Consider the following 15,756-nt stretch of genomic DNA (forward strand, 5'->3'; position numbering starts at 1 on the left):
TTACAGAGGGCTCTTATCATAAAACTCTTGAAGGCAAAATTGAAATTGGGTATGGGCATAGCAGACGAGATTCACAAAGAATTTCGAAAAAACAAACATTACCTCAAAGTCAAAGTTTTTGATAAAGATGAAATTTGGTCAGCCGATTTAATCAACATGCCAGTCGAGAGAGGGTACAAGTATTGTTTGACGGTGATCGACATATACACGAGATACGCTTGGGTGTTTCCCTTGAAAAACAAATCGGGTCTGACTGTCAAACAAGCATTCGAAACCATAATGAAACAATCCGACAGACGACCCCTAAAGTTGTGGGTTGATAAAGGAAGCGAATTCTACAACAGAAATGTGAAATCTCTGGGGTTTGAAATTTACAGCACGCATAAAGAAGGTAAAGCCGTAGTGATAGAAAGATTCAACAGGACTCTTAAAAGCAAATTATTCAAGAAATTCACGGAATTGAAATCTCAAAAATGGCTTAAAATATTACCAGTTGTTGTCGACGAATACAATAACAAAATACATTCGTCTATAGGTGTGACGCCATCCCAATCCTCTAATAACCCGAATATCATAAAGTCCGTCAACACTCGAAACAACTTTGAAAACGAGATTAGCAATTTGAATATTAAACCCAAATTCAAAGTTGGAGATCGAGTTCGTATTTTTAAATATAAATCATTGTTTCAGAAAGGTTACGTCGATTATTGGACTAACGAGATATTCATCGTTGATAAAGTAAACAACACATCACCTCCCACGTATGAATTGATCGATCAAGACAAAGAACAAATCATAGGAAGGTTTTATCAAAATGAACTTCAAAAAACTGACTTTTAAAAATGAATCTCGAAAATGAAGATTTAGATGAAAGGTTAAGAAATTTAGATGTCGACAAGCATTTACGCTCTCTTAAATTAAGATTTTTTAAATTTAAATGTAAATTTATCTTCAAAATATTATTGAATGTGTTTTATCAGAATGTTATACAAGTTTTTTCAAACACAAACTACGTATATATTTCGTCAATTGGGTCTTCAGCAATACTTTCCGCCTACTTCGAAAAAACACCTAAAAAAAATCAACTTCAAAAATGAATGCATTTCTCGATAAATACGGAAAAGACACGACCACAAATTTTCAACTTGTGAAATGGGCCAAGGATTTGAACGTCTCGCCGTTTTATTATTGCATGCGAGATGAAATTGAAATACAAGAAAGGTAAATTTTACGCCATCACAAACATTCACACGTCGGATTAAAAAGGAGTTCATCACTCTGCTTTACACAAAGATTCTTCGAATAACTTTTATTTCTTTGATTCTTTCGGTCTAGAACCGACAGAAGAGATAACGAAATTGACTAGCAAACCAATCAAATGTTTTACGTTTCAAATTCAAATGCCAGGACAAAAGCTGTGTGGACAACTGTCGCTTTGGGTTTTATATCGGTTGAGTTTGGGAGAAAAGTTTGAAGAAATTATAATAAATTTAACTCAATAAAAATGGCAAACAAGTTTGGATTAGGGTCTTTACCTCTAGAATCTAAAAATCCCATGAGTTCTAAGGCGCTTATAAACAAAGCGAAACCTTTTTTTCGTGGATCAAATCGGAGACACCTTACAAGGGGATATCGATATGAATAATTTCAAAATAACTAATTTAAAGTTTCCAGGAAACGATAACGATGCCGTGAACAAGAAATATTTACTGGATCAAATAAACGCAATTCAAATAGATAAGGACCATGTTGAAAATAGAATAAATGACGTGAAAAGATACATCAGACGAAATATTAAAAATCTTGTGGACGAACCCAAACTACAACAAGAGTTAACGAGTTTGAAACGTCTTATTCAAGTGGATAAAACAAGTCAGTTGCAAAATTTAATATCTAAATTAGACGATAAGATTACGAAGGTAAAAATAGATGTCCAACTTTTAATAGATAACCCAAATGTAAACGAGGATAGATTGAAACGAAAACTAACCGCTTTGGAAAGAAAACTTGACGGATTGCTAGCAGAACTAGACAAGACCGAGGACAAAACCGAGTTACAAAATTCGATATCCAATTTGAACGAAAAGATCGCGAAGCAAAAATCAGATGTTCAAGATATAATTAACACACTTCCCATTGACAAAGATACGTTGAAACAACAATTGACTGCTTTGGATACTAAAATCACGGACGAATTAGAAAAAGAAGTGGGTGTGATTAAAAACTTTCTTCAAAATAAATTTCGAGATGATATGAAAAATTATATTAAAGAACAGGTCAATCTTTTGGTATCTAGAATTCATGACGATTTTTTGAGACAAGAGAGAAAGTTGACCAAATTAGAAGCTATTGTCATGGACAAATCGTATTATTTCAATCTTCCATTCGAAAGTAACACTGTCTTCGATAGAAAAGACCAAATTTATAAATCAAACAAATACGGATTCAAAGTAGAAATAAAAGTGGGTTCTCTCGTATACGGAGAACCTAAAAACGTATTCGATATCGGCGAAACGGAAGAGTTTTCTTTTCGAGGTAATTGTCTGATTCAAATAGAGTTTCCCATGAAGGTTAAAGTCAATAAAGTAGTCTTCAAACAAACCGGTAGGACCATCGCCCATATTTCATTATTCAATGAAGGTAATTTGGAAGAGAATATACGTTTGTTTGATAAAAGAAATCATGAAATTGAAACGAAAAATGGTAAATATGTAGACACCTTTAAATTGGAAGTAGAAAATTTTAAGGGTATCATTGGAATCAAAGATTTGGATATGATATTGGAGACGGAAAATCCACCATTAGCCAACATTGTCAAAATTCCACCATCACTTATAATACCCGCTGCATTAACAGCCGTTCAAACGACTTCTTGCGGTCTCATCACTTTAGGTTTCACGAGCAAAAAGAAAGCTCATTATAAAAAGAAAACGGATATCTTGAATATGTATCCTAATCAATTGTACATCTTTTTCGAAAGATCGAGAGAAGACAAGAACATAACAGTTGAAGAATTACAAGAATTCAATGAAATTTTGGACAAATTCCATACAGAAATATCAGCGTCAAAATAAAGAAATAATCAAAAATATATACTTAAAAAAATATGAATAAAATCGAACTTGCAGACGATGAAACATTGATAGAAAACGCCCTATTTTCCGATGTTATCAAGTCTATCTCTGATAAATTTAAAACATTCAAAGGACAAATTAAAATAGATGGAGAGATAGTCGAGGAAGGGAATCACAGACAATACATGTCACTCCTCGGTTTCAATGCCAAAACCTTTCACAATATCTTTTCAAATATTGACAAAAAATCCGATGCTTCCGATTGGTATTTTACAGGAAAAATAATTTTAATGAAAGACAATTTCCAAGAAATAAAAAGATCGAGAGTTGGTAGAGGAGGAACTGATCTACTTAAAAAGATAAATGAATACGAAGGCGAAAATTGTTACATACCTACAGATGGTCACTGTTTCATCAAATGCGTCAATCGTGTTTTGAACAAAGATTTAACGTGTAAATTTCAAGAATACATCAACGGGTTTTCAAAAGCAAATAGAAATGATAGAGTGATGACTTGTGCTAAAATGAAGGAATTCAACAAGAAATTCGACACTTCGTTTCAAATTTATAATCCCAAAAACAGACATTTTCACCCCAGAGACGTTCACGATGAATTAGATTGGGTTTTTTACTTACACAACTCGCATTTCTGTCTGATTAGAAGAAGTAAAAAAAAGTTTGGGAATTCAAGAAATAGAAGACAATTACGAACAGGTGTGGAAAACGTGTAGAGACGATAACGCAGTAACACAGGTTTCACGTCTCAAACTAAACGTGCTTTCGAGTATGAGTGATGATGCGTTATTCGCTTGGGATTGCGAAACGTATTCAGAAAAAGACACGCGAAGAGCAATTCCTTATGCCTGCACTTTAATTAATTTAGAAAAACTAAGGAAAATGTTAAACAGAATAAATAATCTCTTTTCAGATTTAAAGTCGTCAGATCCCATTCCAGAAGAATTTTACAACAAACTCATGACTAATATAGTAGAAATATTTGTAGGTACAGATTGCATCGATCAAATGTTGAAATATTTAGGTCAATATGATAGAAAGAGATTAATATTAATTTCTCATAACGGCAGTGGATTCGACAACTGGATCGTGCTTAAAAATGCAAAAAAACTAACGCATTGCCCTTTAAAAACACCCAGAGGATTTCTATCTTTTCCTTTATCTAATCCATACAGAGATGAAGATTTACAGAAAAAATGGAAAAGACAGAAAGAAATAAAGGGTAATTATTTACAACATATTAATTTCACGTGTTCCTATCAACACGAATCCTCTAGTTTGGCTGCATAGGGAAATTCTTCTAATCTTCCCGCGAATTTGAGAAAGATTGCCGACGTAGATATCGCTAAATACACACAAGACAACTGGGAGGAATTGAGACACGAATGGGAACCTTACGCCAAGAGAGACACTCTCTGTTTGGGAGCTTGTTTGATAAAATACAACCAAGTCACGAAAGAAGTTGTAAACCAGAATATGTCCAATAATCTAACGGCTCCATCTTTATCTTTAAAGGGTGGTATTATTTATATCATTACGATAAAGAAATGATGGAAGAAGAATGGTATAAAACTACTAGAATGGTTGCGAAACATACCGAAAAAGAAAAAAAAAAAAGTTTATTCGCACACTAATCCTTTTATAAGAAATTTTATCAGACGATCTATTAAAGGAGGAAGAGTTTCGGCAAATAGAAAATCATTTGAAACGAACAAAATGGATGAAATTTGTAACGTATTAAAGGAATATACAGAACTTGAAAGTAATAACATAATTGATTTATTCAAAGAATACAGCGCAAGCACAAAAGACAAAACGGAGGTTCATTCGAGACTTAAAAAAATAGAATGTACTAAACTAATGGCATTTGATGCTACCGGTTTATACACTTCCGCCATGTCGGATTTAGACAATGAATATCCGAGAGCGGAAAGTGGAAGACCGTTTCTACCAGAAGAAGAAAAAGAATTTGTAAAACTCTTCAATAAACAAAAATTCAGACCTAGAACAGCTATTTTAACAGTGTGGTTTGACTATCCCAAAAACATGTTCTTCCAACCGATACCAGCTAAAGATAAAATCACTTTCACGAATAAAGAAGGTAAAAAGGAAACGGGTAATAAAATCAGGTTCAGAAATGGTTTCTGTCACGACGTTTTAACATCGGTCGATATTCAAGAAATAGTGAAAGCCGGTGGACGAATTATTAGAATATTAGATGGTATAGTTTACGAAGAAAATTTTAAAACTCCACCCTATAGAGATTATATTTTAATTTTGAGAGATTTAAGAAATAAATATAAACGAGAAGGTAATATCGTGGGTAGTAACTGCATGAAATTATTAGGTAATTCCTTGTATGGTAAATCAATTCAGAAAGACATATTCACAACTAGACATTTATGGAATGAAGCAACTTTACAGGCCAACTTTGATTCACGCGTTAAAACCTATGAGAAAATTAATGATACTCAATATATTGTTGAAACGGAAATTGAAGAAAAAGAGACCGAAGATAGTAAATCTACACGACTAACACCTAGTCATTTGGGATCATTCGTTTTATCTCACAGTAAAAAAATAATGAACAATTTCATTCACGTCATAAATGGATTTTATAAACCCGAAATTTACTATACCGACACCGATAGTTTGTGCATTTCATCCAAAAATTGGAAAAAACTAAACAGAGCTGGTTTGGTCTCCGAAAAAGACTATTGCAAAGGTAAAAACGATTACGGTGCCGGTGGAATTATATTTGGTTTACATTTAGCACCAAAAGTCAAATACAACATCGTTTTGACTTCTGATGGTGTTTTAAAAGAAAAGAAAACGTTTAAAGGTTATTCTAATGATAAGATAAGTGTAGAAGATTACGTTCAGTTAGCAAGCGGACATGATCAGTCGAACGAATTTAATAAACCATGGGAAAAAAGTTTCACCAATGGAGTAGTTATTCCAAATGATAAACAAACTAAAGTTTTTAGAAGTTATTTGAATAATGTTAAAAGAAAACCACCAAACAGTGAAGGAATTATGTATCCTTACAACGACAAAGATGAGTATAGTTTTGACGAAAACTATGAATTTGATGATTTCGATTATCTTTCTAATCAAGAAGAGAATGAAGTTGAATGACAATTTCTTCGTTGCCAAAGTCTATGAACCTGTTTTTACCGTCTTTGATTTCCAGATTTATATCTTTGATCATGAAAGAATTGACTGGTAAATAGGTTGTTTGAAACGGTTTCTCTATAATTCTGTATCCTATCGGCACCGTAAAAGTCGGTATGCTGTATATGATTTAACGTTTGTGCTTGTTGAAAAATCCACCGTTGATCAAATTACAGTGAATGTTGATCACGTCGATATCGTTCTCGATGTTAGCCTTGTGCGGCGCCAATGTCGATTGCACGTATATTCGTTCATCGAACCCTAGTAACGCATTCAACGAATTTTCTACGTTGAAATCGACTTGACTGTTATTTCTCAAGATCAGTTTTATTTTGTTCAGATTCAGATTACCTTCGAATTCGATATTGTTTTTTGCAGTTCACGCTTCCTGCGTATTCGGATAGGTATTCGTTGATGCTACGAATTCGTAGCTCCCCGGTAGTAAGCTTATGGTTTCGAACGTAACTCCGTTATCCGTCGATATTTTTAGTTGATTGTTTTTTTCGTTGATGTTTCTATTGGAATTGTAAACGGAGAAATACTTTCATCCCAGTTCGTACTGTTTATTGCGATCGAGTTCATACTCGTAGTCTAGAGACAATTTGATGTCTGGTTTATTCGAGGTGATAACGAACAATTGTTCTTTATTGGACATTTTTAATGACGTTTATATAGTCTTTTTTAGTGATGATTTCTTTCTCCAAAAGTCGTTTTAATATGGCATTGACTTCGTTGTATTGTCTGTCCGATCGATGACCTTCTTTCATGGCCGCTAATATTATTTCTAATCTATTAAGCAATTCTTTATTGTTGTCGGATAAAAACGTTATACATGTCCAGATGCCACCATATCATCGAATTCGTCTATTTCTTGTATGATTGGTGGATACTCTTCTGTATAAACATCTACCTCCTCTTCCTCAATTGTTATATATAAATCAACTTCTTTCAATCTTCTTGTTTCGGGTCCTGACTTTCTGATCGCATGTAGAAATTTTGAGTATGCAACTAAATCCTTGTAATCGGCAATTTCAACATCTTCGCCATTCATTAAATCTATTAACCCTCTCGTTAATGTAAATATAAAGTCTTTTGTGTCGATTTTGAATTGTGGTGAATTTCCACTAAATCTTATTCTAAAACCATTAAACAACAAACCCTCATCATCAATGATTGGTGAAATGCTGTTTGGTAAATCTGGGTCAGGGTTTGAAAAAAGACGTTTTATATCAACTAATGTCCTAATTATAATACCATTATATTCAATCGGTTTGGGTTCTATATGAGGTGTGGTTTCTAAAGCTAATTTCTTTTTAATATCCTCTTGAGATTTTAATATGGGTTGAAATAGAGTCTGTAGATTTTCCGTTAATCCGAGTTGTTGTAATCTGTTATTTTCAACTCGGGTCTTTATTTTATTCTTAGCTTTGATATATTCTCTATTTCTTTTTAAAAAATTATTCCAATCCGTCATTTTTAAAAAAATAAAATTAACATATATCGATCATAACTCTTTCTCCCGCAGGTTTTCTAGTATTTACAAATACATATCCATGATCAACTGGGTTTCTCCATTGAGTTTTACAAACCTTTTTAAATGTATCTCTGTCCATTCCGTGATTTATAGACTGAATGATTTGAGATAAATCTTTATCGTTTAATTCAAATAATAAAAAACAATTTGCATTTTTTCTAATGAACATAGAATCCATCCCGTAAAAAGATTGGGATTGGTATATGCAGTGACAGTTGTGATGTCTTCCTTTGGTAAAGAATTCTTGTTGAACAGTTTGATTTCTTTGCGCTACGCAGTCTTCAAACAATATTAAGCTCTTTCGATTGCTATCAATATTAGACAAGTCTAGATCAATAACATTTTTCGTAAGAAAAACTTTTATATCCGTTGGATTGAAAGTTGGATTCTTTGATTTAATGAAGTTTTCTATGATATCTTTTATTTCCACCTCTTCTTCGTTTTCTTCGTAATATTGAAATATGTCTTGAACGTCTTTCTTTGGTAAATATTCCAAAGCTTTGAGGAATTGATAATACGATTGCTCTGGTGTTGTTGAGTAGATATACAGAGAATCGAAATCTAAAAGGTTTGGTGTTGTCAACATGTTAAAAGTGAGATGAGTTTTCCCAGAACCTGAACTACCGCATATACACATGAGCATTGGGTTATTAGGAAATATTTCTGAATGATTAAATTTTTTGCCCATTTTTATTTATTACATTTTCGTACCAAAAATCACCCCATTGCCTTTATACTTTGAAAGGAAGATTCCCTCGCCCGAACGTATGTTTTTAAAAAATATGGCGTCGCCCTTGTGTTTGACCTTCATTTCTCCGGTGTCGATTTTATCTATTAATTTGCTTAATCCCTCTTTAACGGTTTTCTTGGTTTCTTCGCCAAATCCTTGTCCGAATTCTTTAACCGTCCCTAATATATCTCCTACTCCCGAACCTCCTCGTGCTTCTCTTTCCATTGCCAAATTGTGTCTACGTGCTTCGGCGTTTGCAGCGGCTTCAGCTTTCTTATCGTTGACAGCTTTGGCTATCCCAGCAGCTCCACCAGCAGTTGCACCGGCTGCAGCTAAACCAGCAAAGATTAAAGGTAAGAAAGGTAAAAATCCACCTTTTTTAGTTAAATTCTCATCAATTCTTTCCAAGTCTATATCGTCTCTGACTTTGCAATGTTTGTATTTATCGATAATCTTTTGGGTTATATGCACTTTTTTACCGTTGTAAGTTATTAGAGTGGACGAATTCGTTTCCATAGCTTCTATTATTTTCATAACTAAAGTTTCTGGTTTCATTTTTAAAGGGTGTTTTTTTATTCAATTCTTATCATTCTTCTATCTGATATTTTAATCAAATGTTTTGCTTCTTCCAGCAATAAACAGTAGCCGGTCACATCTCCTTGTGTTTTATCGATGTGAATATTTATGTTTACCCCTGTTTTGAAAAGATCTTCTTGATGAGCTGACAGATCGAAACAAAATATTGGATGATTGAGTGAAAAATCTGTGTATTCAAACTGAGGCGTATTTCCAAACAATTCGCACATGTTTTTATAGTTTCTGTACAATTCGTTGTAATCTTTTTTGGAAGGATCAATTGTCAAAGGTTGATTGGGATAATTATCGTTGTTCAATCTGACTTGAACTTTGCGAATGATGGGATCTTGAGTATGGTTCAATGCCACTCTGAAAATGTTGTTGTTGTTTGTCTGAGAGTCTGGCAAGTTTTTGAAACCGACCATTAGATATCTCGCTGGTTTGACAGTGTTGGTGATTGGCCACGTGGTGGATTCTCCCGTTAAAGTCATGCTACCTACCGTGTTACGACGAAGAAAAGCAATTTCGATGTCTTTGGTTAAAGAGTTGAATATTCTCGTTTCCACTTCTACGGAAGGAGTGATTACCGGTATGTAAAGTTGGATATTCGTTATTTCCAATTTTGCGTCAGAGTTGTTTTCACCAAAGAATATCTTGTTGTCGTTGATTTCTCTTTGCAAATGAATTTTATACGGTAAACCTATGGAAACCTTTCTGTGTTCCAAGAGACCAAATAAAGGATACAACTTCCAATTTACGTAATTACCCCATCTGTTGTTCTCGACGACATTGTTGTATTGAAGCGCTCGTTTTTCAAATCCGTGAATTACTCCGCGAGTCACTCTTTCCAGTGTGTTTCTAGCAACTACCCTTATCCTAGGAAGGTCTGCGTCATTTGCTACAGTTCTGACCGGTTCTTTTAAAACTTCTCCGTCACCGACATCGGGAATCCATCCCGAAACTGAATCGTAGTTTTTTGGGATACAGAACCGTTTTCAACATTGTGTCAAACTCGCCGGGGTGTTTTATGGTCTCTATCGGATTTGAACCAGCTTCCAAAACCATTTCGCTGAATAAAGACGGAAAGAAGTTGTTTTCTAAAGTCGTGTTGGTTTGTGGAATTCGATTCTGAGCGGCGTCTTTGATTTTGAAATCGCATCGGAAATGGGCATCGGAAAGCAGCAACCAATTGGACAACGAATTAATTTCAAAGGTAACTCTTCCTCCGTCGTTTATTTGGGTCTTTGTCCCTACCGATGGTGAGATGATTACGTAATCCTCTTTCTTCTTGTTGAACGAATATTGAATCGGATCATACAATTGAAAGATTGGATCCAATCTGTAATTTTTGCTTGCCATTTTTATCCAATGATTTTAAACCCTTTTCCTTGTTTTTCTAGGGCTTGTCGTTCTAGTCTCTTGTTTCTTAGTTCTCTTATTAGCTGCAGTTCTTTAAGTTCGTCAGATTTTTTCACTGCATCGCTTATATTTACTCCTGCTTTTGCCACAGATCCAAGAGCTTGCGCCCCTGAGGAAATGAGGGATTTGTTGTTTGAGACAAAATTGGGGATGAGAGATGTTAGCGCAGAGAAGAAACCGTCTCCTTCGAATTTTTTTTGTTCGTCTTTTAAAATCAAAGACATTTTTAATGCGGTTATTTTTTACTGTATTATTATAGTGATTCATATCCGAAAAGACATATACTACTGACTTGACAATGTAGTTCAAATATATTTATTCAAATCTCTTTTTTTATTTCAAAAACCAGTTGGGCAAGAAATAGGAATCCCACCTTTAAAGTGCTGACTTAATTTATAATACATAGATTACGTACCTACAATTGGAGGCATAACTAAATACCCAAGTCCAGCACAGACCATCTCCACACCAAACGCTGAAGCCAGCTGATCCAAACCTACACAGTCGATGGTCACCCCAGCATTTAAAGAGTCTAAGCCAGCGATATAGAGTGATATTATCATAATTACGGTAGCTCCTATAGTCTGACTATATCCATAAAGAGGTATTAAACAAATCAACACACCACCAAACATCCGCAAACCACAATAAATAGATAAATAGTCAATATTTTTGACATTTGCAAACGCACCAACAAGTAATCGTGAGATAGTGACACCGGGTCCACTAAAAGCTAAGAAGAAGGATACTTCCTTTTCAGTGGCTCCTTGAGTTTGGCACCATAATGGATAATGAATAGCGATCGCACCATACATAGCATTCGTTAGCAATAGATTTACACATACTGCCAAGAATGGTTTATTCCAAAGGAAACTAAATTTGTTAGAACCATCAAAATATGAAGTTGCTTTTTCTTCACTTTCGTGTGTTCTTTTGTAGTCAGAGAGAAAAAGTTGACTATTAAACAAAATAGAACCATTTGAATTTTTCCATTTGGATTTTCTGGACACAAACGAGCTATTAGAATCTGTAGAACTAATGTCATTCTGTGGTTTCAATAAGGGGTTGGGTTGTTTGAAGTGTTCTGAGGTATTGACTGGAGTCAAGTCAACATTTCCCTTTACAGACGGATGTAAAACTGCCTCGTTCTCAGTGATGTAGCTATTTTTCTGACTTTCGGTTTTGCAACAAGGGAGTTTACTCGTTATACACATGTTGTTCTGAAACTCATGTAAGGGAAACATCAAGGCTCCACAAATACACAATTGAGCTGAGATGCCAGCAAATATAACCAATGTTTCTCTCCAACTATAAACGTCTAGTAAATACCTTCAAAATAAGAGATAATCCACCCATTAATCAGTGGCGGCGCCAGGAAATTGTACCAATACTTAAGTTCGTTGAAATTTCAAAAAAAAATTTTTTATGTGTTTTGCAAATTTTTTCAAGAACATGTTTTTCATTTCTTTTTCTGGTGGGAGAGCCAATTGAACAGCCCCCTCCCCCCATGCAATTACTTGCTCATATTTAGAATCTCCCATCGAACCGGTCTGACACCCTATTTGTACCTCTTGTTTCAGAAGGCTAGCGTTTCAACAGTAAGATTAAGAATGTTTACTCGGCATGGTTTTCGCCTGTGTTAACGGATATTATGCCCAAACACACAATATATATTATATATCATGTGATATAAAGCTAGTTACCTGTTCAAAAGAGGCATAATGAAGATACCAATTCCACCAGATGCCATTACTACTCCAGTCATTATATTTCGCTTCTTGTGGAAATAGTAATTCGTTATGACTATCGATGGTGTATAGGTCATGCCTAGTCCAATACCTAAAATAATAATTCGTTATAACAATACATTGTGTATAGGTCATGCGTAGTCCAATACATATAATACTAATTTGTTATAATGGCATGTATGCAAGCACAATATTTGCACAAAATTAAAAAACAATTTCGACTTCAATAGAATTTTGTTGGATCATCTTAGGATATGAGATCTTGGATGTGTTTGAAATTTTACGATTTGTCTACAGTTTTGGATTTTTCTTTTTTGACGACAGTTCATACAGAAGACTGCAATAGGTAGCCTCCGGTTTGGGTCGAATGTGTGTTTGGACAGTATTCCAAGAGAAGTCCAAAGCTAAATTACAACATACGTTACCTGCAATAACACCATAAGTTGTCATTAAAACTCCAATACTATTTGCAAAACTACTCAATACAAGGCCAAATGATAGCAGTGCAGATCCTATCATAACGGAAGATCTACATGACAAATAATTGGCTACTAAGCTAGATAAAGGACCTGAAAAAGAATCCTATAATATGTGGTATTAACATAATGTTACGTTCATTTAGATCAGTTAACCTACCGACCTATCAGTAAATCAGTAAGCCTATCGGCATATATATAGATTAGTAAGCCTACCGACGTCCATAAAAATCAGTAAACCTACCAACATCCATGTAGATCATTAAACCTACCATCATCCATGTAGGCCTGTAAACCTAAAATCATCCATGTAAATAAGAAAACCTAACGATATCCATAGATCAATTTACCTACCGACATCCATATAGATCAACAAGCCTACTGACATCCATGTAAATTGTCCCGAAAACTGTAGGTCAAAAATCTTGTTATCTCGTCGCAAGTCTTTTAAGTTGTGAAAATTAGGCATAATCAAGGTATAGTTGTCAAATCAGTAATAGTGTTCAGCTCACCATCGAAATTTGAGCATTATCCCTGTTTAAAAGTTAAAAGGACGATTCGTCTCTTCTTGTCATAATAATATAGAAAACACATATATAGAAATCGAAAGTGCAATATTTTCCAATTTTTGAGGAATTGTGCGATTTTGTACATTTCTAAAACTTCTGAATACTAATTACATTATATTCAAGACCCAAATCAACCACCGATTATGGCGAATCTGTCCCTTTAAAGTAAAATGAAATGTATGACACAATTATACTAAGAGTATATCTATTACAAAGGTGTTAAACTATTCTTAGGATTATGTCATGCATATATTATAAGGTCAAAAGGGGTTAATTGGAAAATGGGGTACTTGACACAATATCGGATGGTCTGATTAATTTTCAGTTCAGTATGACGATGGGTGTAAAAATAGCTTGCCAGGCAAGGTAATCACCAGTCACCAGTGTGAAATATTCAACCTTCAGTCATACACTTCTTTTGAACTCTTTAGGGCGATACTGTGAAAACTCTAGAAGACAAATATTCAATCTTCAGCGCGGTGCTGAATAATAAAACCAAGTTTTGTCAAAATCCGGCAAGAATAGAGTTTTTACGGGCTATAAATTGAACGAGTTTTCAAGAACAAGGACAATAACTCATACTAAATATTTTTCGATTTTTCTGATTTTCAATAGGCTGTATCCTTGAGTGATAACAAACACTCAAGCCAAGTTTTGTTAAAATCCGTCAAAAATTGTGCCTTCTACAGTGTTTACAAGCTAAATATTTAACGCGTTTTCAAGAATAAGGACAATAACTCATACTCAATATTTTTCGATTCTTATGATTTTCAACAGAGTTCATCCTTGGGTGATTGCGAATACTCACACCAGGTTTCGCCAAAATCCGTCAAGAATTGTGCCTTCTACAGTGTTTACAAGCTAAATATTTAACGCGTTTTCAAGAATAAGGACAATAACTCATACTCAATATTTTTCGATTCTTATGATTTTCAACATTCTTGGGTGATTACGAATACTCACACCAGGTTTCGCCAAAATCCGTCAAGAATTATCCCTTCTAGAGTGTGTACAAGCTAAAATTTGAACGCGTGATCAAGAACAAGGGCAATAACTCATACTAAATATTTTTCGATTTTTATACGCCCACATGAGATCTTGGTCAGGTTTAAATTTGATGATTTTTCGATGAACGGTTTTTGAGTTATTACCCTTGACTTAGGAAACATGCGTCAAAATTTGTTTGTGAATACAATAGAGACTGCAGTTTTCAACTGATTTTAATGAAATTTGGTCAGATCATTTATATTGATGAGATCTTGGACAAGTTCGAATTTGATGATTTTTTCGAATTTCGATGAAAGGCTTGACTTACAAAAAAAACGCGTCAAAATTTGTTTGTAAACACATTAGAGACACATTTCAATTGATTTTAATGAAACATGGTTTGATCATGTATATTGATGTGATAATTTGATGTATTTGGGTTATTGATATTGATTTTTAAAAATTTGGTGGAATTTCTCAGCATAAATAACTGGCAGTAAATATATATATCATTGAATTCAAACTAATAAAATTTCTTTAATATGAGAAAATTCATACTTTATAATCACTAATGACTGTTTTATCATTTCAGACAGCTGCCAGTGGTCATATGTTACCTTGCCTAGCAAGCTATCTTTCTGATTTTCAATAGGATTTATCCATGGGTGATTACAAACACTTACACCAAGTTTCGTCAAAATCCATCAAGAATTGTGCCTTCTAGAGTGTTTACAAGCTAAAATTGAACGCGTTTTCAAGAACAAGGGCTAAAACTCATACTAATTATCTTTCGATCTTTTTGATTTTAAATAGGGTTCATCCTTGGGTGATAACAAACAATAACACCAAGTTTCATCAAAATCCGTCATGAATAGCACCTTCTAGAGTGTTTACGAGCGTTTCAAGATCAAGGGCAATAACTCGTACTAAATATTTATGCAGGTATTCATATCAATTTGAAACGCAAGGAGGTGACCAAACACATTTGTACATACCTGTGAGTTGTAAGAGAGATGAGAATAAAGCAGTAACCCAAGCTGTATAAGCAACACTTTCTTTAAATTGTTCTAAAAACACAGCTTGAAACATTCCACCGATAAAAGCTAAACCTGATCCTAAGAGAATATTCATACAGGCTGCTAATAAAACAATCCAAGCCCATCCTTCGTCTCTATCATTAACATCTTCCATTCTCCTTAATAATTTATATCACCTATTCTGCCTTGTTATACGTCTGCCTGGATATAATAGACCTATAAAATACAATCTGTTCAACTACCATTTTTGCATACTCATACGTCCGCGCCCTGATAAAGATCTACTCATTAGAATGATAACAAAATGCATCTTTACTTTCACGTGATACAAATTCCGTTTCAATGGGTTACCATTCTAGTAAGGTAAATAAAATTAAAGTAACTGTCCATATTACATACAGATTAGGCAAATAATTT

The 15,756-nt window shown here is 34.2% G+C and overlaps 4 protein-coding genes across 4 annotated transcripts; 2 read left to right on the top strand and 2 right to left on the bottom strand.

Moving 5' to 3' along the window:
- Window positions 1-1,637: 1,637 nt before the first annotated feature.
- LOTGIDRAFT_153162 (hypothetical protein) lies at window positions 1,638-3,074 on the top strand (the record flags this gene model as incomplete). Its single annotated transcript, XM_009057090.1, has 1 exon — window positions 1,638-3,074. The coding sequence occupies one exon, from the start codon at window positions 1,638-1,640 to the stop codon at window positions 3,072-3,074; it is 1,437 nt and encodes a 478-aa protein (XP_009055338.1).
- A 1,731-nt stretch (window positions 3,075-4,805) lies between these two features.
- LOTGIDRAFT_153163 (hypothetical protein) lies at window positions 4,806-6,227 on the top strand (the record flags this gene model as incomplete). The annotated part of the gene is made up of 1 exon (XM_009057091.1): window positions 4,806-6,227. The coding sequence occupies one exon, from the start codon at window positions 4,806-4,808 to the stop codon at window positions 6,225-6,227; it is 1,422 nt and encodes a 473-aa protein (XP_009055339.1).
- A 1,526-nt stretch (window positions 6,228-7,753) lies between these two features.
- LOTGIDRAFT_104975 (hypothetical protein) lies at window positions 7,754-8,485 on the bottom strand (the record flags this gene model as incomplete). The annotated part of the gene is made up of 1 exon (XM_009057092.1): window positions 7,754-8,485. One exon carries the CDS (start codon window positions 8,483-8,485, stop codon window positions 7,754-7,756), a length of 732 nt encoding a protein of 243 aa, XP_009055340.1.
- Window positions 8,486-10,464: 1,979 nt separating this feature from the next.
- LOTGIDRAFT_153165 (hypothetical protein) lies at window positions 10,465-15,493 on the bottom strand (the record flags this gene model as incomplete). Its single annotated transcript, XM_009057093.1, has 5 exons — window positions 10,465-10,631; window positions 10,938-11,851; window positions 12,226-12,361; window positions 12,696-12,839; window positions 15,298-15,493. The coding sequence occupies 5 exons, from the start codon at window positions 15,491-15,493 to the stop codon at window positions 10,465-10,467; spliced, it is 1,557 nt and encodes a 518-aa protein (XP_009055341.1).
- Window positions 15,494-15,756: the final 263 nt, after the last annotated feature.

This window comes from Lottia gigantea (genome assembly GCF_000327385.1).
Source record: "Lottia gigantea unplaced genomic scaffold LOTGIsca_3, whole genome shotgun sequence".
Lineage (NCBI taxonomy): Eukaryota > Metazoa > Mollusca > Gastropoda > Lottiidae > Lottia > Lottia gigantea.